General features: G+C 38.3%; 1 protein-coding gene across 2 annotated transcripts in view; it reads right to left on the bottom strand.

Annotated features, from left to right (window-relative positions):
* UPRT (uracil phosphoribosyltransferase homolog) overlaps positions 1-13,205 on the bottom strand; it is a 30,363-nt gene extending 17,158 nt beyond the window's left edge. For both annotated transcript variants that reach the window (XM_068534051.1, XM_068534052.1), the window contains exons 1-2: positions 12,676-13,205; positions 1,718-1,760 (exon numbers count right to left, since the gene is read on the bottom strand). In XM_068534051.1, coding sequence (XP_068390152.1) covers positions 1,718-1,760; positions 12,676-13,055 — 423 coding nt within the window. In that variant the 5' untranslated portion in view covers positions 13,056-13,205. The remainder of the gene's footprint in view (positions 1-1,717; positions 1,761-12,675) is intronic.
* Between the last annotated feature and the right edge of the window lie 11,303 nt (positions 13,206-24,508).

Raw genomic sequence — 24,508 nt, 5'->3', positions numbered from 1 at the left:
TGAATCCCCTCTCCTCGCGCACCAGGAAACAAAGAGGCAAGAAAAAGTCTCTTGCCTGTTCGGCAGCTCCAGACCTTTTCCCGGACTCCCTCCCGGCTAGCTGTGGTGCACTAACCCCTTCAGGCTGTGTTCACGCAGCCAACCCCAGTCCTCTCCCTGGGATCCGACCGAAGCCCAAGCCTCAGTTCCCAGCCCCAACCCGCCCCGGCGGGTGAGCAGACAAGCCTCTCGGGCTGGTGAGTGCTGCTCGGCACCGATCCTCTGTGTGGGAATCTCTCCGCTTTGCCCTCCGCACGCCTGTGGCTGCGCTCTCCTCCGTGGCTCCAAAGCTTCCCCCCTCTGCCACCCACAGTCTCCGCCCGCGAAGGGGCTTCCTAGTGTGTGGAAACCTTTCCTCCTTCACAGCTCCCTCCCACTGGTGCAGGTCCTGTCCCTATTCTTTTGTCTCTGTTATTTCTTTTTTCTTTTGCCCTACCCAGGTATGTGGGGAGTTTCTTGCCTTTTGGGAGGTCTGACGTCTTCTGCCAGCGTTCAGTGGGTGTTCTATAGGAGTAGTTCCACGTGTAGATGTATTTCTGATGTATCTGTGGGGAGGAAGGTGATCTCTGTGTCTTACTCTTCTGCCATCTTGCCCCTCAACTACATTTATCTTGATGCAATCCAAGGATTATTACTGCTTCTGGAAGCTCAAATAGAAGTGGCCTTTGAACCAAGAATACTTAAAGTCAAAAATAGAACAGGAGTTGTCTACACTGTTTTGGAATAAAAATTTCCCTAGGGAAAAGGTAAATAAAGAGTTTCACGCCTCCCTCCACCAACACCATCACATTCCCTTTAATAATCTATCTTATACTATCTGATTATACCTATAAGCTTAATAAGTCACTTTTCTTTCTTTCCCAAACTAAATACTGAGAACAGTATTTAGATTGTAAACCCCATGAGATCAGGGACCATGCTATATGCTTTACCACTGTATCTCCTCCCCCCACAACACAGTCTAGCACAGTGTCTGACTCACATGAGTTCAATGTATATTTCATGAACAGATGAATACTAATAACCACAGCATAATATGTGTCAACCTCATTCTAAGCACTGAACAAACTTAGATATAAACACAAGAAGTAAACAGGGCTTATCCAAGACAGCCCAATTTGGCCTGAGATCCTCTCAGATGACACTAGCTAAACAGAATTGGGCTTGGTCAATCCTTAACAGGAAGTCCCTGAGCATAGACAGTACTTAGTATTTCATGTGTGAGGATACTACAGAAAAGAAGAGGCAAAATAGATATCCAACCCCATGTAAACTACAAGCTAGGTATTAGTTTTTGTGCATTCGATGGATCCCATAAGGGTAACTACTAGGTCTTTTACATCTTTGGTTTCCTTTTAATTTACTTCACTTCACTGCCCTAAGAGGAGGCATTTAAGGCTCAGGATCAGGTTACCAAGATCCACTTGAAAGGTAGTGAGTGGTACCTCAGAACTACAGAGAATGAGTTCATGGACAATGCTTTGAGGTGAATGGGACTGAGGCAGAGCTTTAATGCAACAGTAGAAACAACACTTGCAAAGTCTAGCAAGATGTGAGTTACTTGGTACAATCTCTCTCGACCCCAGAATGCTCTAGAACAAAAAAGCCCCTTGGCCTACTATGATTGTATCACTAGGAACAACAATGAAATGAAAATGGAAAGCCTCCATCCACCTACCAAACGATCCGCAGAAAACATGAAGTCCCCTCTACTGGCTGTCCTAAAAAAAAAGTACAAGTTTTAGTCTAGATTAGAGCTTTAAAGTGAAATATTACTTAATATATATAGTAACTCTGATATTAAAATGTATTACATGCTAAAAGCTTAAAAGCTTACCTGTAACAGACTATTATTGAGACATGATATTTTTCACTAGGATACAGGAACCTAAATGGAATGACTTGGTAAATATTATTGAAAATGCTCATTTGATATTAACACTGGAGAGAGGAATTGAAAAGATCATGTAGTCTCCCACTGAACTGCCCAAATATATACTCTTCAACCAGGAGATGAACAAGTTCCCCCTGGAAGATGGCAGCAAGTCCAGAGCTCAAGTTAAGAAAAAAACTTTGCAGTGAGAAAACCAGGTTCTCCCCATTCTCACGCACCATTCACCTTGATCTAAAACCCTATTACCAGCACAAATAACCCATCTATTGATACTTTGTCTCTAATCCTTTTTGGAATGAGAATGGCACAAACAAGTAAATCCTCTGTTTCTGCCATTGCTTTCAAGAGCACATAACCTAATTTCCAAGACCTCTTTCTCAAACTATTGATAAATTTTTCCCTTTGCCTGTTTTTCAATCAAATAGTTTATTCCATAGATCTTTCTACCAACTTCCTGTACACTTCCTTCTGGTCAGTACTTTTAGATCCTGAGGTACCCAAGTAACAATAATCGAGGGTTGCACTTACCCATGAACCGTTAACCAGCCAAAAGAAGAATGTTTATAAGGCTGACATTTTTTCTGTACGTAAAAACCTAGTATTGTTCCTCCTCTTTCTCTCATGTAAGTTAAATGATCTGACAGATTTACAGTTTATGTACTTAAAAATCCCCATCTGCCTATCCATAGCACACCTAAAATATTCCCCAACACAGCATCGAAATGGCATATGCAAGCATATATTATCTCACTATACCATTAATCATGACTCTTTTTCAAGCTTCATTTACTTTCTCTGACAGGGAAAAGCAATGAAATATCCCTGACACAAATGGCATTAGGTTTCTTAGAGTAACCACAGTTCTATCATTATTACAGATACTAACTCTCTAAAATATGGACCATAATTGAGCAATAGGGAGAATATAGGTCTGTATTCTTTATATATAAATACTCCCTAAACTCAGAAAACTCTATCCACACACCTACACATAGAAAGCCCATTTAAAACAGGCTTTATGTACTGTGGTTTTCAAATGAAACTATACTATTGATATTACACTTGCACTTTTCATTTCTATAATTAATCTTCACAACATGCTTGTCAAAGAAGTAAAAGTCAGCGAACTACAAACAAACAAACAAACAAAAAAAAGACTGAAGCCTACTGCCCCATTTGCTAGACCTACATAAACTTGTCTAAGTAGCCAGAACACAGTTTTTCAATAGGGAAGATAAGTCTGGATTTGTCTTAAATAAATATCCAGTAGTATATCTTGAGAACACATCTGAAACGTTTGTCTTTAATTTTTAAACAGTTACACAAATATATTACATAGAAAAGTTAGGTTAATTGATCAGAGTTGCCCAAATTCATTATTTTACTTTAGAATCAGACACTTTAATATCTTCACACTCTCCTCAAAAATATCAGCCTCAGCTGAAAACTTCTGCATGATAAGCACTTCTCTACATTCCAAAAAAGGTACACACTATGAGAACCTAATGTGAACTGTTATCCCTTGATAGCTATTTGACTTCCAATTAAAGCAGTCACTGCTCCAGGTCATCCCACTACAAACAGTAATTACTAACTTATCCCCTGTTGTTTTTGACAGGCTTCAGACCGACACTGTTTACTTTAAATCAATTTAGAAATTAAAGTACAGTTAGAATACAGTAAGTTGGTTGCATTTTTTAAAAACACACAGTGGTCTGCAATATCCACATCTAAATCCCTTACATTGTTAACACTAGAGTTTCATAAAGCAGATATTTGCTTGTTGGATCAATCAAGTTGCACATAATCTTTGGGCCCCTACTTTAGGCCCAACACTGGACTAAAGTATGTGTTAATAAAGATGTTTTAATGTAAACCAGACCCCAGGTCTTATTCACTCCATATACTTTGTTTCAAATCATAACTCTATTCATTTTTGTCTCAAAACCATTTTTTAAAAAAATCTATCATACTGGAAACGAAGTTTTGAAAGACATTTTAATCATCTTATATCTGATAACTGTCCCAAATAAAATCTAATGCAAAATTATCACAAAGCAACAAACACACTGACACACATCCCTGGAATATTCTAAAATATATTCAAATATTTAAACAGTGATATCCAGGCGCTCATAATTCAGAGCATAGAAATCTAACTAATGTTAAGCAGAGTATCTTTTAAATTGTGCAAACCCCAAACAGGATTAACAATGCAGACCTAACCATATCTGAGAATATACTTTTCTTGACACTCCCCCCAACAAATGTGTCACACATCTATAGTAACAAAATGAAAGCCAAAGGTAGCCATTTTTTAAAAAATGATCTTCACACAGAAACAACAAAAGAATGAGAATCATACCAGAAGCCAAATCCTCATTTTAATGTGGATTTGGTAAACCAGACTCTTCCCTACTTAAGACCGTCTATAAAGCACTTTAAAATTTCCAGAGAGGCTATAGCAATTGTATATGTATATATTTTAAAACACGTACATCTCATAGCAAACCCAAACCAAGATGAAATCAAGAGAAATCTCTGACCTTTCTTCCAAAAGGCTAATAGGTTTTTACTTATCATCCATAACATATGGAACTATGAGAAGAATGTCTTTATAATATTAAAAAATTAAGACTTCAAGTAGAGATCCTCTCCCCTCTTCTTACTAGACCTCACTAATACTACTGCTGCTGCTGCTATTACTACTACCACCACCACCATCACCACCACCACCATCACCACCACCAGAGGGATTCTCTAGTGTGTTGGAAGACATCCTCTCCTGGTGCAATTACAACTTCAGTTTCTACAGCAGAAACTTCCATTTGATCACTACCTGCTACTTCTCTCTATTCAGAGTAAACTTGACAATCTCTCCTCTTCTTTTTTAAAGAAAATTCATTTAATAACTGTACACACACACACACGCACACACCCCCAAGCGTACAAGATTTATTTAGAAGGCTTTTCTTAAAAGGTCCAAAAGTTACAGCAGGTATGTAATATTATACATATATTACTCCCTTCATTCCCACAGGTCATCATTTATTAAAAGCTTCCTTGGTGCCAAGTATTAAGCACTTTTCGTGCATTACCTGGTCTAATCCTCACATAATCTTAAAAGGTAGATTCTATTCTTACCACCTCTTTAGTGAAGAAAGTAGTGAGGCTTACAGAGGTGAAGTATTCCAAGGTTCTTCCCAGCCTGAAGCTCTCTTAAGTCCCTGAGTAAAGCCATTATCTATATTTTGCTCTAATAAGGGAATGTTTACTAAAAGGTAACCAGTTTTTAGGTGTATTTTAATGATATTTCTCTCCCTGTCAATCAGACTGGCATGTACATACAATGCAAATAATGAAATAAAGAGACTGGCAGGCAAATAAAACATCATTAAAATGTTCCTTCTCAAGATGGTGAAGCTGCTATTATAATGTGGTTTGTAAAGAGTATGTGATTAAGGTTAAAACAAGAATACACCCTTTTCAAATGTTTAAATTAAAACCTCTGACTCATAACTTAAAAAACAATTTAATTTAAATCAAATCCCAGTAGTACTGAATTAGGTGTCATTTTTTTTTCTCTAAGTATTTTTTTATTTCCTCTTTGATTTCTTCAGTGATCTCTTGGTTATTTAGCAACATATTGTTTAGCCTCCATGTGTTTGTATTCTTTACATATTTTTTCCCTGTAATTTATTTCTAATCTCACAGTGTTGTGGTCAGAAAAGATGCTTGATACGATTTTAATTTTCTTAAATTTACCGAGGCTAGATTTGGGACCCAAGATGTGACTTATCCTGGAGAATGTTCTGTGTGCACTTGAGAAGAAAGTGTAATCTGCTGTTTTCGGATGGAATGTCCTATAAATATCAATTAAATCCATCTGGTCTATTGTGTCATTTAAAGCTTGTGTTTCCTTATTAATTTTCTGTCTGGATGATCTGTCCATTAGTGTAAGTGAAGTGTTAAAAGTCCCCCACTATTATTGTGTTACTGTCGATTTCCTCTTTTATAGCTGTTAGCATTTGCCTTAGGTATTGAGGTGCTCCTATGTTGGGTGCATATATATTTATAATTGTTATATCTTCTTGGATTGATCTCTTGATCATTATGTAGTGTCCTTCCTTGGCTCTTGTAACATTCTTTATTTTAAAGTCTATTTTATCTGATACAAGTATTGCTACTCCAGCTTTCTTTTGATTTCCATTTGCATGGAATATCTTTTTCCATCCCCTCACTTTCAGTCTGTATGTGTCACTAGGTCTGAAGTGATTCTCTTGTAGACAGCATATATATGGGTCTTTTTCTATCCATTCAGCGAGCCTGTGTCTTTTGGTTGGAGCATTTAATCCATTCATATTTAAGGTAATTATTGATATATATGGTCCTATAACTATTTTCTTAATTGTTTTGGGTTTGTTTTTGTAGGTCCTTTCCTTCTCTTGTGTTTCCTACTTAGAGATGTTCCTTTAGCATTTGTTGTACAGCTGATTTGGTGGTGCTGAATTCTCTTAGCTTTGTTTGTCTGTAAAGCTTTTGATTTCTCCGTTGAATCTGAATGAGATCCTTGCCGGCTAGAGTAATCTTGGTTGTAGGTTCCTCCCTTTCATCAAATATATCATGCCACTCCCTTCTGGCTTGTAGAGTTTCTGCTGAGAAATCAGCTGTTAACCTTATGGGAGTTCCCTTGTGTGTTATTTGTTATTTTTCCCTTGTTGCTTTTAATAATTTTTCTTTGTCTTTAATTTTTGTCAATTTGATTACTATGTGTCTCGGCATGTTTCTCCTTATCCTGACTGGGACTCTCTGTGCTTCCTGGACTTGGGTGGCTATTTCCTGTCCCATGTTAGGAAAGTTTTCGACTATAATCTCTTCAAATATTTTCTCAGGTCCTTTCTCTCTCTCTCCTCCTTCTGGGACCCCTATAATGTGAATGTTGGTGCATTTAATGTTGTCCCAGAGGTTTCTTAGGCTGTCTTCATTTCTTTTCATTCTTTTTTATTTATTGGTTCCGTAGCAGTGAATTCCACCATTCTGTCTTCCAGGTCACTTATCCGTTCTTCTGCCTCAGTTATTCTGCTATTGATTCCTTCTAGTGTATTTTTCATTTCAGTTATTGTATTGTTCATCTCTGTTTGTTTGTTCTTGAATTCTTCTAGGTGTTTGTTCTTGAATTCTTCTAGGTCTTTGTTAAATATTTCTTGCATCTTCTCGATCTTTGCCTCCATTCTTTTTCCAAGGTCCTGGATCACCTTCACTATCATTATTCTGAATTCTTTTTCTGGAAGGTTGCCTATCTCCACTTCATCTAGTTGTCTTTCTGGGGTTTTATCTTGTTCCTTTTATCTTGTTCCTTGTTCCTACATAGTCCTCTGCCTTTTCATTTTGTCTATCTTTCTGTGAATGTGGTTTTTGTTCCACAGGCTGCAGGATTGTAGTTATTCTTGCTTCTGCCGTCCTAGGTCTCATTTTTGAAAATGAGGATTATACACAAAGATTGTCTTTAGCATTGGGGGTGGGAGAAGTTAAGTCTGGGCATAAAGTTGCCAGATTTAGCAAATAAAAATACAGGACACCCAGTTAAATTTGTATTTCAGAAGTATGTCCCATACAATGTTTAGGATATACTAAGAAAAGTATTCATTGCTTATCTGAACTCAAATTTAACTGGGTGTCCTGTATTTATCTAGCAACCTAAGCTAAGGAGGAAGAACTAAATAGACTCAGTTTTAGCTCTAATATGTTCTTGTTTGTTTGTTTTTGCTTTTTTAAGCAACAGTTTAAAGGGAAGTAAAAAATAAAAGCTTTTCTGGCAGGTTTAAACCAAAGGAATGTTTCACTTAGAGTTCATGTTTAGTGGAAGCTCTGAAAACATAAGCTCTACTTCCATAGCTACTTTGTTATGTGATCATTACAATAAAGAAGCTCTAAGGTTTGTCATGGTATGCAGATGATTTATAAATGATTTTCCTCCTCCTTCCTTCCCCCTCAAAAAAAGAAAACCCAGTGAAGTACTTGCAGCAAACCTAATCTGATGTGAAAACCAAAACAAACAACAAACAAAAATGAAAATAGCTTTTACTACCTGCCAGGTGCAAGTCACCAGGGCCACAGATCTTCGGCACCTTCTTAAGAATCTCATAAAATAGTGTCATTAATTATTTATTTGCACCTCAAAGCAGAGTTCAATGTAAACATTCAAGATCAGGTAGAAAAAGAAGAGAAGCTATCATTTTCCTTTAGAACCCAGGCCTCAGTCATTCAAGTTGATTTATTAATTTTTATAATGATTGGAACATTAATTCCCCTATGTGCCAGGTACTTGCCAGGCCACACTTTCTTTCTGCCTCCCCAGAGTCCAGACTAGCTGGTAAGAGATTACTAGGATATGCCCAATAAATATTATAACAGGGGTATGTATAAAGAGTCGACTTCCTCACTCCTGGCCTAAAAGCCAGTTAGAAAATTCACATGGAAAACCAAAACCATGTCCATGATTTATTGATAAATAACTTGCAGGTCATAGTGTTTTCTGTGGTGGACATTTTGGTTTTCTATAAGTTGAAGGGAACAGTTCTGAGATTCCTCCAGTCTCAGGGTGATACCAGGCCAGGTTCTCTAGGCTGGTTCTGTTTAGTTTAGAATCCTTGGCTCAGCCTATACCCTAAATCCAAAACTAGCCAAATCACCACGCAAGGGAGAATGGCCATTCTCCCATGGGCAGTGGCCCAGCCTGAGCACAGCACAATCACCTGTGGTGTTTGAAAAGCTACAAGTGCTCAGGTTCCACCCAAGACTACTCTACTACTCCACTCTAAGAATGGGCTCCAAAAAAAAAAAAAAAAGACTCCCCAAGCAATTCAAATGTACAGCTTTGGTTAAGAACACTACCTAGCCAAATGACGCAAATCACATCAGCCTGCACTCATATTAGTGCACTCATATTAGGGCTGCACAGGATGTTCATCCATCCTGAGGTTAACTGTCTCCCCACCAGGTGACTAAAAAAAAAAAGTCACAAGAATGAATGTGTTCTTTCTTTAGTGCTATTTCATGGACTAAAATACTCTAAGATAGCTCAATTTTCATCCAAGCTGCCTGCTGAGGCCATGGTGAAACCCCTTTGAGGGCAAATATACAGGAAACATTCAATAGCTCATGAAAAAGCTTTACTTTAATGTTTCAGAAGACGAAAGAAAACAAAAACTGGGGAGAGGAGATGATCTTTTAAATACACTGCACTGCCTTATATATGAGGTCATGAACTGTGTTCAAGGGAACAGTGCATTACACTCAGATTTTGTTGGGTTTAGTATATAAAGGAGGCAGAAAGGGAAGGATGTGTGGTTTAAATCCACTGCAACAACAAAAACTGCAAATGAAGCAGTCATTTCTTCCTGAGTTCACCAGTGACCCCTGTGTGACTGAGTAAATTATCTGATCATTTGATGTTTAGATTACTGCATACTCAAATAGAGAGAAAACCATTTCCTTGAAATTCAATAATACCACCAACATTTTATGCTGCAAATACTGCACATTTCAAAAAAATAAGTAAAAAGATATTTTAAATCAGTCCAATGTTCTCAATCTTGCCTGCTTTATGTATTTACAACAACATGCAGTCCTCTGGCTCAACCCCATTTCCCCATGCCAAAGTCAATTCAGAAAGCAATCCCTTCACTAGACAGACACTAAGAACCAGGAACAATAAAAGGAATAACAAGTACTTCAGTGGCCTCTATCATCAGACAGTTCCATAGCGCACATATATGATGTCACATCAAAATAGAGAAGAGCATAAGGGTATAAGGAAGACAGACTGATAACTGATGGCACCTTCCATAACTAGACCCCTGTAAATATAGCTCCTCTAACCACGAGCACTCCACACCAGCCCCGGATAAAACAGGTCCTGCTTGTGTGAAGGGATGCCAATTTTTTAAGATAAAGGAACAGAGGCCTCCATTAACAGATTTGATTAACAGAAACAAAACTAAAACTCTGTCTCCACCCTAAATAACTAAGCATCAATTAGTTATTAAAAATTGTAGTGAGTTTTTCTATTCTGTATCATAGCAGGATAAAAATAATCTAGGATCTCTCAGTGTTGTTTTTTAAAATAAGAATGTGCATTCTATGTAGTTAAATTCCTTTTACTGTCTCCCAAAAGCTGAAGAAACCAGCACTTATGGATACAATCTGAACCATGCACAAATCTAAACATAAAGGCTTGAAATGCCGTAAATATGCATACTGTTCACAGTTTACAACAAATGTTCATAGACAGTATCTTGTTTTAGCCTCCCAGGAGCTTCATGAGATATTAGGAACATCCTCATTTTACAAATGATAAAGCTGAAGCACAGAGATGCTAAACATCTTGCCTAAGATGACTCTGGATCCTGCTGTCTCCTTCCAAACTCAGAAAAAAAAAAAAAGAAAAAAAAAGATTTTGCTTACACCCAGGTTTACTACACCACCCAGGCTTTTCTGAGTAATGCAGTAAAATCAGGTATTGATACTGTCATATATGAATGCTGAATGTCATGCCCTCTCCAAGTTCTATAGCAGCTGTTCACTTTTACATTATCAGGAAGACCCCTTTGTGAAATCTAATGAAAGTGAAGGAATCCCCACCCCATAAAAAAGCACATATGCAAATGTTCATAGTAGCATTATTCATAATACCCAAAAAATGGAAACCAAACCACCCAAATGTCCATCACCTGATGAATGGATAAACAAAATGTGGTATATCCATACAGAGGAATATCATTCAGCCAAAAAAGAAATGGTGTACTGATACAAGATGGACAAAGCTTGAAAACATTATGCTAAATAAAAGAAACTAGCCACAAAAGACCACATGTCATATGATTCTATTTACATGAAACGTCCAGAATAGGCACATCAATAGACACAGAAGGTACATTAGTGGTTATCTAGGGCACTTGGTGGGTTGGAGGGAAATGGGGAGTGACTGCTCATGGGTGTGGGCTTTCTTGTTGAGCTGATGAAAATGTTCTAAAATTGTGTGGTGGTGGCTGCAAAGCAATAAACATACTTGAAAACCACTGAATTGTACACTTTAAAAGGTATACTGTATGGTATGTAAATTATAGCTCAATAAAGATGTTATGGGACTTCCCTTGTGGTGCAGTGGTTAAGAATCTGCCTGCCAAAGCAGGGGACATGGGTTCGAGCCCTGGGCTGGGAAGATCCCACATGCCCATGGAGCAACTAAGCCCGTGTGCCACAACTACTGAAGCCCATGCGCCTAGAGCCCGTGCTCCACAACAGAAGAAGCCACTGCAATGAGAAGCCCGTGCACCACAAGGAAGAGTAGCCCCAACTCGCCGCAACTAGAAAAAGCCCGTGCGCAGCAACCAAGACCCAATGCAATATTTTTGTATTTATTTACAAAAATAAATAAATAAATTTATTTCAAAAATACTAAAAAATAAAAATGTTATTAAAAAAAAAATTTAAAATGCACATACAAATAACATTTCCCAAATAATTTCTGAGGGTTTGCTAAAGCCCTGAAGCCCATCTACAGGTACAGCACAAAGTCCAAGACAGCACAGGTCCAAGACACAAGGTCAGTAACTCTTGCTCTATAGAAACAAGAATCATCCTATTTTCTTTGTTTTACAGATTAAGTTTTATTTCAGTTCCCCCCACCACAACTACCAAGCCTATGTCTCCTACTTTTTAAGATCACTACTTCATTTATTGGTTCACATGACCACAGTTTTCAATATTGATTCATTATAAACCATTAAATACTTTCATAAATATAACTTTAAGAGCTACAAAGAACTTTTAGTAATTGAATGACTATTGCTTGCAAGGCATAGCTGGAATTCAAAAATGTAAGTGATACAACTTCTGCCCTTAAGGAGCTTAAAATATAACAAGTGAGATAAGAGTGAAACGAACAACAATACACAAAACAGAAGGTGAATCTTGCATTAAAAAGGCCAGGGAAGATCAGTGAGGAAGAATGATTGAAGGAAATCTTCTTGGCAGAGATGGACATTTAATGCTGAATGTTGAAGAGTATGTAGGATTTGAACATGCAGAGGAGTAAAGAGAATTTGAGATGCGAGGAGAAGTACGGATGTTTCAGAATAGTTCCTAGGAACCACGAAGATGGGCCTTAATGTCAAGCTAAGGATCCTGACTTTATTTGGTAGGCTCAGAGAAGCCAAAGAAGGCTGCTGAGTAGGGTAGTGAGCGAATCAAAGCAGTATATTAAGAAGATTAATTGTTCAGTAATGTGTGGGTACACGTAGAAGAGAGAAATGGAGACAAGGAGACAAACTGGGAGTCTATTAAACAGTATGAAGTGAAAGGGTTACGCTCTCTGCCCTGTGTCTGTTCACGTGGTAAACCTACAACCCAAAAATGGTTACTGCCCACGTGAACAGGCACAGGGCAGATCAGCACGTTTACCTGAATGGAATGACTGTGTATTCCACTCATAAGAGACAAAGAGGAAACAGGAGGTTACCTAAAATGCTTCCTCCCTACACAAAGCGATGTTAAACACAGGTACTGGGAAAGAGGGTAGGAGGCCTGAGTCAAGTGACACCGCCCCGCAAAGAAAAGGCCCTGCCGAAATCTCCACAGACCAGCTTCCCTAGGCCAAGAACCTTCCCCCTTTTACTTCCAATCCCCGCCCACCCCCTGAGAGACCCTCCACCTCCCCTTCCCCTTCCGCTCTGGCTCACTTATCCCGGATGATGGTCTGCAGCTCCCGGATCTGATCATTCATTGGCAGGAGCTTAAGCTGCGCCCCGATCTGCCGGGAGAGTTCGCAGTCCCCTAGGAGGGAGTAGCTGGCTGGCACGTCAGAGTTGCCAGTGCCACCGTTGCTCTCTGAGTTGAGGGTTGCGTCGCCGCAGGCCTGAAGGTCCCGCTCAGCCGGTACGCTAGAAGACCTTACTCTCCCCCTGAGGAGAGTCAGCTTGGCCGCGGAGTCACTGTTTCCCCCGGCATGGTCCGGGATCAGTTCGTCAGGTTGCTGCGGCTCGGGGTTTTGGGTCGAGGCACAGTTTACTTGCTGGTTGTGACAGGGCATGGAGTCCGGACACAGTAACTCCGTGGCCATACACCGGGCACCGGGCCGTCCCCGCAGCTACCGACCCCTAAGGATAAAGGAGAGCAGGGAGAACGGACCAAAGCTCCTACGCTCTCCCGGTCGCCCCGCCTCCTCGCAACCTCCAACCGCCGCTGCCCTCTCACCCCTTGGCCTCCACCGCTTCCCTTTCGCACGTTACGTCCCGGCCCCGCCCACACCAGACTTACCGCCCGCCTAGACACTCGATTGGCTTCGCTCCCTGCCACTCTGCAGCGAACGGCCTGTTAACCCTTTGCGTTGCCCCGGCTGCGTGAAGTCCCACAACGAACTTGGCAGACAAGGTGAGGCCAGAGGTACTTGGTTTCCGGGTCTCCCGGGAGCCGCTAGGGATTCTGCATGCAGAACTTTGAGTGAGTGATAGAGCCGGGAGGAAACTAGGGGTGGAGAGTGCTAAAATGATGACACACAAAGACCCATGTTTTCAACTTTGTGTCTTAGCAGAAAAGTTAAACTTCAGTAACTGCGTCTACTGTATGCTTGTCTGTGTAGCCCAAAAAGGAAGTTTAAAAATGCCTAGCTGCATGCTGAAGAGCCTGCCCTCTACTAGACTGTTGTACCAGTTGCAGCTTCCCAAGTATGCTTGACTACTAGAGCTTTCCTTATCTTTATTGGTTGGACCCTACACTGTACAGTTACCATGAGGATTCTGACAGCATTTCAGACCCACTACCGCTTTGCTTCTTTTAAATACTTGGAAACACTTTTTTTTTTTTTTTAGCGTGCGGACATAGTATAAAGGCTTGAGCTAAGAGTGTCTAGGGCAGTGCTTTTCAACACCTTTGTGTATTAGAACAATTGTAAAGTTTGTTAAAATGCAGGTTGTCATGGCCTGCCTTTGAGATTCTGATTCAGTAGATCTGAGATGGGACCCAAGAATCTTTATTTTTAACACGTAACCCAACAATTCTGATTTTTTTTAAATGGTACTTTTTGAGAACAGTGGCTTACAGGCTCCCTTTTTGAAGAGCTACAAAGTCAGAAACCTGCTAATTCTACTAAAAAATTATTGAGCAGCATTTAACAAGTTCCCTCCCGTCTCTGGACCTGACTTTGTCCATCCATAAATGAGATGCATTAACTATTTGACCCCTAAATGTTCTTCCAATTCTGACATTCTGTAATTCTATTTTGCCTTCCAAAAGCCAATTCTTAAAATTCCTTGTTCCACACCGGAACATAACCAGCATATGCAGAGATTCAAGCGAAGTAATGGATAACAGGAATATCGAGGCCTTTGGTGAGACTTGAGCCTTGATCTGGCTCTCTTTTCCATTTTTTCTTTGTTTGTTTGGTTGTTGTTTTGGTATCAGTATTAATGGTATTTTTCTCCCTTTTTTCTCTCCCATATTCTCTGCTTTGTGTCTTACCCTCTAGGTCAGTACACTATTAGCTGTAATTATAGAGAGTTTAAATTTGATTGGATGATAAAAATTGCAGCCTTAAACGGTAATCCCACTCATTTTTTAAAAAATTAATTTATTTATTTATTTATTTTTGGCTGTGTTGGGTCTTAGTTTCTGTGCGAGGGCTTTCTCTAGTTGGGGCAAGTGGGGGCCACTCTTCATCGTGGTGTGCGGGCCTCTCACTATTGCGGCCTCTCTTGTTGCGGAGCACAGGCTCCAGACGCGCAGGCTCAGTAGTTGTGGCTCACGGGCCTAGTTGCTCCATGGCATGTGGGATCTTCCCAGACCAGGGCTCGAACCCATGTCCCCTGCATTGGCAGGCAGATTCTCAACCACTGCGCCACGAGGGAAGCCCCCCCACTCATTTTTGAAAGCCTGTGCATCTTTTCTCCTAGCACACAATGTGACTCAAAGGATCTCTGGGTTTAAAAGCTGAATCTGATAACATGAAGTGGGCAGGAGCAATTAAATGGCTACTTTGCCAATGAATACTCTAAGGAAAACAATGAAATACAGTATTTTTCATTATCAGTACTTTAAACGCAGTAGTGAATTTAAAATGGTATTGTGAGACATCCCAGGACCAAAACTGTACTGAAGTCATTTTTGTCTAGTGTTTCATCAGGCAAATGACCTTGTTCTCAGTGCCATAGAATATGAATTAGAACAGTACAACCACCAGTGTATCTTGTGTTTTCACTCTTATAGGAAACACCCATGCATATACTTACCTATATTAACCAATAATCATTAGCAAATCTATTTATCTAGTCAATTTAATTATTTAAGATGCTATTGAGGTAAAATTCACTGATGATTAATGATAACACCTTAAATTTGATGGTTTATAACCTACAAAGACCTTCTATACATTCTCAAAAAAAAGTTTGAGGATTACGAAGCCCCGTTTATAGATGATAGCTATATAATTCTTTTTCCTAAAGTGACTTCTCCAAGGTCACACATCCAAAATGGAGAAAAGCAGAGACAGAAACCCCAGTCTTTTCACTTTAAATCCAGTCTTTTTTACACACACCTACAGATTCATGAAATCATTTAGTTAACAAATATTGGTTGAATCCTTACTATTTGCCAACCATGTTTCTAGGTGCTAGAACAGATACAAAGAAAAATGAATGAAGATCTTAGAATTCTCCATGGTTGTAGAGGGCATGGAGGTCATGGATAGTATGGATCTTTGAAAACCAAAGGATAATGTTAGGCAGCATGGAAGCCTACGCTAAAGATACTAACAGCAGAATTGACAAATGTGAATATAGCTCTCTTGCTTCCCACTTTTTGATGGAGGTACAAAGCCAGATAAAGCAAAAAGCTGGAAAATTCTCCTGTAATAATTGAGATGACTGTAAACTTCATTTTAGGTTTTGAGTTATAAATTTGAAATGATCCCTAAAAATTATGGGAAGCAGTAAACCAATTGCATGTATCAGTAGATATCCTTCACATGCATCTACATAGTGCCTTTACAAAACACTTTTATATAGGTTATCTCATTCGACGTTGTGGAGCAGTTGGCCTCAATATTATAATTCCTGTTTTACAGGTGAGAAAATTGAAACTTAGGAGCCTAATTTATAGTCACATCATAAGTAGTAGAGTTAGGAGAAGGCAGAAGAGTTAATTTATTATTAAATTATTAATATTAAACTCTATTTTCCATGCAGTATGCTTTACTTATCTCATTTAAGCCTTTCAACAACCTTAGGAGGTAGGCTGTATTTTGTTATCCCCATTTTATAGATAGGAAAACAGATGTAGTGAGATTGAGTATCTTGATAATGTCACACAGGTGATAAGTGCAGGAGCAGGGATTTGAACCTAAGTGTGATCAGGTCAATTTGTTTCTATAACCCAGGTCCTTAGAGTAGTCCAGGTTATATTCCTCTACTGTATACCATACTTTTTGCTTGTACTAGATAGTATCTCACCTGCAATACCAGATTTAACCTATGAACCCAAAATTGTACTTTATGACTGACCTGGGGAATTCCGATATAATTTTCTATTAATGCTTAGTACTCTGATGAACTCCTTGACAATCCCTTTGTGCCATAAACTCCAGCAGTTCTCTAATTGAAGTTGACTTGGTGATGCTTACGCCATTGCACTGTAATTTCTTGTGAACAAAAATCTATTAATTAAAAGAATAGCCAATGTTCTGAGCAAATAGTGTGATTCACTTTGCTTTCAAAATGAATAGCTGTATCACCTTTCAGATGTATACCTTACCTTTGTTCTGTGGTTCCCAATGACCTCAAAATGTCTATTTGGATATCTTTTCAGATATATATATCTTTTCTTCTTTACCATTTACTCCCCATAGTTTCAAAATTTTTTGAATCACTTTTCAAATACATTTTTACAGCCTTATGAAGTTAGTTTACTTGTGAATACAGAACCTCCCCTGTAGATCTTAAACAATTCCTGGCAGATGTGTGGGGCAGGACAGGCAGATTTTGTATAAAAGATTATACCATCTTCTATAAAAGAGTATACCTTGTATAAAAAGTATAAAAGAGAACCTGTAAAAATGATATATTAAGAACTGAGGTGTCTCCCTTTGTGTTTTGTTGATTTTTTGTATTGACATGCTTTGATTCCTTTCTATTTTTCTTTTGTGTAAATTCTAGAGGTATTTTTATTTTGTGGTTACCTTGGGACTTACATAAGATATCTTATAACAGTCTAACTTAAGTTGTTAACAACTTAAGTTCAATCACATACAAAAACTCTACATTTTAACTTCTCTCCCACTTTAAGTTATTGTTGTCACAATTTACATTCGTTCCTAATATGTATCTTTAAACATATTTTAGTTATAGCTATTTTAAATAATTTTCTCTTTTAACTTTTATATTTGAATGAAAATAGATTTACCTACACCATTACAGTAATAGTGTTCTTTATTTGCCTGAATATTTACCTTTACCAATGAGTTTAATATTTTCTTATGCTATAATGTTGCTATCTAGCACCCTTTTGTTTCAACTTGAAGGATATCCTTTAGCACTTTTTTTCCTGAAGTATAGTTGACTTATAATATTATATTAGTTTCAGGTGCACAGTAAAGTGATTTGATATTTTTATAGGTTATACTCCATATAATGTTACTATAAAATATTGGCTGTTTTCCTTGTGCTGTACGTTACATCCTTGTGTCTTATTTATTTCATAATTAGTAGTCTGTACCTCTTAATCCCCTTCGCCTATCTTACCCCACCCCCACTACTGTCCCCACAGGTAAGCACTAGTTTGTTCTCTGTATCTGTGAGTTTGTTTTGTTATATTCATTCATTTGTTTTATTTTTTATATTCCACATATAATTGAAAACATACAGTATTTGTTTTTCTCTATCTGACTTTTTTCACTAAGCATAATAGCCTCCAGGTCCATCCATGTTGTTGCAAATGGCAAAATTTCATTCTTTTTTATGGCTGAGTAATATTCCATTGTGCGTGTGTGTGTGTGTGTGTGTGTGCGTGTGTGTGTGTGTATATATACCCCACATCTTTATATTGATACATTCATCTGTTAAGGGACACTTAGGTTGCTTTTATATCTTGGCTATAGCATTTCTTAAAAGGCAGGTGTAGTGGGGATGAACTTCCTCAGCTTTTGTTTGGGAAAGTCTTTATCTCTCCTTTATTTTTGAAGGACAGTTTTACTACATATAGTATTCTTGGCAGTTTTCGTCTTTCAGAACTTTGAATAGGTCATCCTACTCGCTTCTGGTCTGCACGGTTTCTGCTGAAAAATCCACTGATAGTCTTATGGAGATTCCCTTGTATGTGGCCAGTTACTTTGCTCTTGATGCTTTTGAATTTCTCTCTTTGTTTTGACTTTTCACAATTTGATTATAAAGTGTCTTATTGTGGATTTGGGGGGGATTCATCTTATTTGATGATTTTGGGACTTTTGCATCTGGATATCTGTTTCCTTCTCCAGATATGGGGAGTTTTCAGTCATTATTTCTTTGAATAACCTTTCTGGTCCTTTCTCTCTCTCTTCTCCTTTTGGGACTCCCATAATGTGTATATTGGATGTCGTGATGGTCTCCCGTAAGTCCCTTAACATTTCTTCACTTCTTTTCATTCTTTTTTCTTCTCGTTACTCTGACTGGATTATTTCCAATGACTTGTCTTCAAGTTTACTGATCCTTTCTTTGTTTGCACTAGTTTGCTGTTGAATCCCTATAGTGATTTTTTTCACTTAATTATTGCATTCCTTAGCTCCCTAATTTATATTTGGCTTTAAAAAAATATTTTCTATCTCTTTGTTGCAATTCTCACTTACAATTCTCTTGACCTCAGTGAGCATTTTTGTGACACCTATTTTGAATTCTCTGTCGGGTAAATCATATAACTTCCTTTTATTAGGGTTGATTTCTGGAAACTGATCTTGTTCCTTTGCTTGGAACAGCTTTGATTGATTTTTCATTTTTATTGATTCTCTATGTTGATATCTTTGCGTTAGACAAAGTAAGCACCTCTCCTGGTCTTCACACTGACTTGTACAGGAGACAACTCCTACCAATCAGCCCAGCCCGAGATTCTGGGGTCCTCTATCAACCATTTCCCTCCCAGGGGAGAAGGAGGCAGCTGTGGTTTTTTTCAGGTCACTTTGTGGTGAGCCAGCAGGGTGACTTATGGTGTCTTCCAGCCCAAGCTGCCATTTCCATTCTCCCCCCCAGGCTGCTTGACTATGGTGGACCTGGCTGAGACTGGCAGGACAGAGGTCAGTACTCTGGGAGTGAGGTCTTGGAGAAGTTGGGGCATTGTACACAGAGCTTGACTCTTTCTCTCCCCAGGGGGAAGCAGAGAGCTCAACCCTTTTGTCCACATGCTCTGTAATGGGCAGGAGTGGGAGCTATGGTGTCTGCAAGCTACAAGGATCATATACCATGACTAAGTGGGATTTATCTCTGGAATGTGAGGGTGGTTCAATATACTAAAATCAAATAATACATCACATCTAGAGAATAGGGGATAAAATCACATGACCATATCAATAGATGCAGGAAAAGTATTTGTCAAAATTCAACAGTTTCATGTTAAAAACTTTCAGCAAACTAGGAGTAGATGGAAAATACCTCAACATAATAAAGATCATATATGAAAAACCTACAGATAACATCATGCTCAATGGTAAAAAACTGAAAGCTTTTCCCCTAAAATCAGGAACAAGACAAGGTTGCCCACCTCTCACCACTTCTATTTAACATAGTATTGGAAGTCCTAGCCAGAGCATTTAGGCAAAAAAAGAAATAAGAGCTATCCAAATTGGAAAGGAAGAAGTAAAATCATCCCTGTTTGCAAGATGGTATGATCTTATATATAGAAAACCCCAAAGACACCATTTTTAAAAAACTATTAGAACTAACAAATGGGGACTTCCCCGGTGGTTCAGTGGTAAAGAACCCACCTTCCAATGCAGGGGACATGGGTTCGATCCCTGGTTGGGGAACTAGGATCCCATATGCCATGGAACAACTAAGCCCATGCGCCACAACTACTGAGCTTGCGTGCCTCGACAGGAGAGCCCGTGTGCTGCAAACTACAGAGCCCACACACTCTGGAGCCCACGTGCCACAACTACAGAGCCCATGTGCCCTGGAGACCGTGCACAACAACTAGAGAGAGAACCTGCATGCCACAACTAGAGAGAAGCCTGCGCACTGCAACGAAAGATCCCACGTGCCACAACTAAGACCCGACACAGCCAAAAAAGTAAAGAAAATAAATTTTTTAAAAAAATGACCATGGGTTCCTTTAAAAAAAAAAGTAACAAATGAATTAAATAAAGTTACAGGATACAAAATCAACATACAAAAATCATTTGCATTTCTATACATTAGCAACAAACTATCTGAAAAGGAAATTAGGAAAATAATCATTTTTTATAATAGTACCAAAAAGAATAAACTACTTAGGAATAAACGTAACCAAGGAGGTGAAAGATTCATATACTGAGAACAACAAAATATTGATGAAAGAAATTAAACAAGACCCAAAAAAATGAAAAGACAACTTGTGTTCATGGATTGCAAGACTTAATATTGTTAAAATGTCCATACTCCCCAAAGAAACCTATGAATTCAATGCAACCCCTATCAAAATTCCAAAGGCATTTTTTAGAGAAATAGAAAAAACAATTTTATAATTCATATAGAACCACAAAAGACCGTGAATAGCCAAGCCTATCCTAGAAAGAAGAAGAAAGCTAGAGGCATCACACTTCCTGATTTCAAAATATAGTATGAAGCTACAGTAATAAAAACAGTATGGTACTGTCATAAAGACAGACATATAGACCAATGGAACAGAATAGAGAGTGCAGAAATAAACCCACGCTTATATGGTCAACAAATCTTTGAGAAAGGTGCCAAGAATACACAATGGAGAAAGGATTGTCTTTTCAACAAATGGTGTTGGGAAGACTAGATATTCACATGTAACAGAATGAAATTGGATCCTTATCTTACACCATACACAAAGCCAACTCAAAATGGATTAAAAACTTAAATATTTTTAATAAAATAAGCTACAAGGATATATTGTACAACATGGGGAATATAGCCAATATTTATAATAACTATAAATGGAGTATAACGTTTAAAAATTGTGAATCACTATATTGCACACCTGTAACATATAATATTGTACAACTATACGCTTCAATAAAAAAATAAAATTTAAAAAACCTTAAATATAAGACCTGAAAATGTAAAACTCCTGGAAGAAAATATAGGAGAAAAGCTTCATGACATTGGTTTTGGCAATGATTTCACGGATATGACATGAAAAGCACAGTCAAGAAAAGCAAAAGTAAACAAGTCATACTACATTGAATTAAAAAGCTCCTGTACAACAAAGGAAACAATCAACAGAATAAAGGCAATCTGTGGAATGGGAGAAAACATTTGTAAAGCATATATCTGATAAAGGGTTAATCTCCAAAATATAAGGAATTCATACAACTGAATAAGCTAATAACCCCATTTAAAAATGGGCTAAGAAATTGAATATACATTTCTTCCAAAAAAGGCTATGACTGTCCAACAGGTATATGAAAAAAATGTTCATCGGCACTAATCATCAGAAAATGCAAATCAAAACCGAAATGAGATACCACCTCACACCTGTCAGAATGGCTATTAAAAAAAAGACAACGAATGTTGGTGAGGATGTGGAGAAATTGGAACCCTTGCACACTGTTGGTAGAAATGAATAATTGTGTAGCTGCTATGGAAAACAATATGGATGTTCCTCAAAAAAATTCAAAATAGAACTGTATGATCCAGCTATCCCACTCCTGGGTATATATCCAAAAGAATTGAGATCAGTATCTCAGAAAGATATTAGCAGTCCAATGTTCATTGCAGCATAATTCACAATAGCCAAGATATGGAAACAACCTAAGTGTCTGTCAATGGATGAATGGATAAAGAAAATGTGGCATATACATACAATGGAATGCTATTTAGCCTTAGAAAAGAAGAAAAATCTGCAATATGTGACAATATGGATGCAATTTGAGGATATTATGCTAAGTGAAATAAGCCAGACATAGAAAGACAACTACTACATGATTCCACTTGTATGAAATATCTTAGATAGTCAAATTCATTAAATCAAAGGCTGGTTACTTTGGGCTGGGGGGAGGGGAAATGGAAAGATATTAATCAATAGGCATAAAATTTCATTTAAGTAAGATGAATATGCATTAGAGATCTGCTGTACAACATTGTACCTATAGTCAACAATAATGTATTGTACACTTAAAATTTGTTTAGACAATAGATTTCATGTTAAGTGTTCTTACCACAATAAAAGTTTTTATAAAGAACTGAGTTGTTATGGTTCCTGGCTTTTGGCTGCTGGTCAGTCTCCCTCACTTCTTCCTGCCTGAAGATTTTAAGTAATTAACAAAAGCCATATTTCAAAACCAAAAAGAAAGAGAGTGCAATTCTGCTGAACCCTGCTACAGGCTTAATAGTGCAAAGAGTAAGACAAGGAATGAGTTAAAGAAACCAGTTGGAGGTGGCAGTGTGGGGAAGTGGGAGAAGACCAATATAAAGGAAGGAAAGTGTGAATACTGTAGTGTGTCACCCTCACCCCCTTGTGAAGGACTTAGGCACTCATCCCTGCAGCTACCTGCCAAGCTCACAACTTATTCCCTCTACAGGAACTGTCCTATGCTGAGGAATTTGCCTCCACACAGTGCTACACCCCTTTCTCCTCTCCAGGGGAAGCCTGCATCCACTGACAGCTCCATGTGAGGATACAAAGACTCAGACCCCTTGCTTCAATTTGAAACATCTCTGAAAGGCCGTCCCAACCTCAGAGCTTCTCATGAAGTTGTCTGAGTCCTCTGTTGCAACTTTGTTCTCTACAGTTCTGCTTCCTTTATTCCCAAGTGTGGTTCCCAAAATCACTCCATATTAAACTTCTTGCACACAGATCTCTACTTCATAGTCTGTTTCCAAAGGCACACAACCTATGATGGAAAGAAATATAATTCCAAACAATCCCACTATCAAAGTGCCTGTGTAAACCTGATGCTTCAAACTGTCAAAAATATCAAAAGGAAAGAAGCAATGCTGTAGCTGTTTAGACTCCTACTTTGCAAATTGCAGTATCAGACCTAGTTATCAGTGAGTTGGAATGACAAGATTAATTAAATGTGTTCTGCTTTGATTTGTTAAAAGGAGGTTAGAAGACTATGATCTCATACGTACCTGCTTGCAAAAGTCTTGACACAATCCTGTTATTGCTGAGATGAAATACTCTGGCACCCTGTTTCATATTGCATTTGGCTTCTGTTACAATATTTCTGTTGACTTTAGAGGTTCTCTGAAATTAGAGCACCCCACAAGAAAGAATTCAATGTCTACTGCTTGAAAGAGCATGAGCCTAGCCTATCTTAGATGTGCTCAGAACACTTACATTAACCTACAGTTGGGCAAAATCATGTAACACAAAGCCTATTTTATAATAAAGTGTTGAATATTTCATGTAATTGATTGAATACTGTAATAAAAGTGAAAAACAGAATGGTTGTGTGGGTACAGAATGGTTGTAAGTGCATTGGTTGTTTACCCTCATGTGATGTGGCTGACTGGGAGCCGCAACAAGCTGCGGCTTCCCAGCATCATGAGAAAGTATTGTACTGAATATCACAGGCCCAGGAAAAGATCAAAATTCAAAATTTGAAGTACAGTTCCTATTGAATGTGTATCACTTTCACACTATTGTAAAGTGGAAAAATCATAATTTGGGGACTGTCTTTACTACTGTTATTCCAAGGTGACTGTGGCATACACAAAGCTGTGCTCCCCTGAGAAGCAAAACCAGAAACTTAACAGTGTTGAAGATGGAGGAAGAAACAGATTTCACTAAAAAAATTCAACCAGTCTCTAAACAAATAAAGAAGCAAATAACAAGTTGGGGAGGGGGAGCAGTACCTAGAGTTGCTATAATATATTATCCAAAATGTTCAGTTTTCAACAATAAATTACAATGCATGCAAAGAAACAAGAAGATATGGCCTATACAGTTGGGAAAAAACAGGCAACAAAAACTACCTGTGAGAGTTACCAGATTAATATTGAAGTCGAAAGCACAATAAGTAAAATTTTAAAAAATCTTTATGGAGGCTCAACAGTACACTCAAACTGGCCTAAAAAATAACCGATAAACTTGAAGAGATATTGATAGAGATTGTGCATGCTGAACAACAGAGGGGGAAAAACTTGAAGAAAAATGAACAGAGCCTCAGAGAAGTGTGGGGTACCATTAAGTACACCAACATACTCATAACTGAAATGCAAGAAAGAGAGGAGAGAAAGAGAAAGGAGAAGAAAAAATTGAAGAAAGAATGACTGAAATTCACATTTACTGAAAAAAGCCCCACAATTGTTTACACATCCTGAAAACTCAACAACCTCTAAGAAGGTTAAATGCAAAGAGACCCACAAACAGACACATCATAGTAAATAT

This window comes from Eschrichtius robustus, chromosome X (genome assembly GCF_028021215.1).
Source record: "Eschrichtius robustus isolate mEscRob2 chromosome X, mEscRob2.pri, whole genome shotgun sequence".
Taxonomy (NCBI): domain Eukaryota; kingdom Metazoa; phylum Chordata; class Mammalia; order Artiodactyla; family Eschrichtiidae; genus Eschrichtius; species Eschrichtius robustus.
The sequence above is the reverse complement of the archived record's forward strand: the minus strand, read 5'-3'. Positions and strand labels throughout refer to the sequence as shown.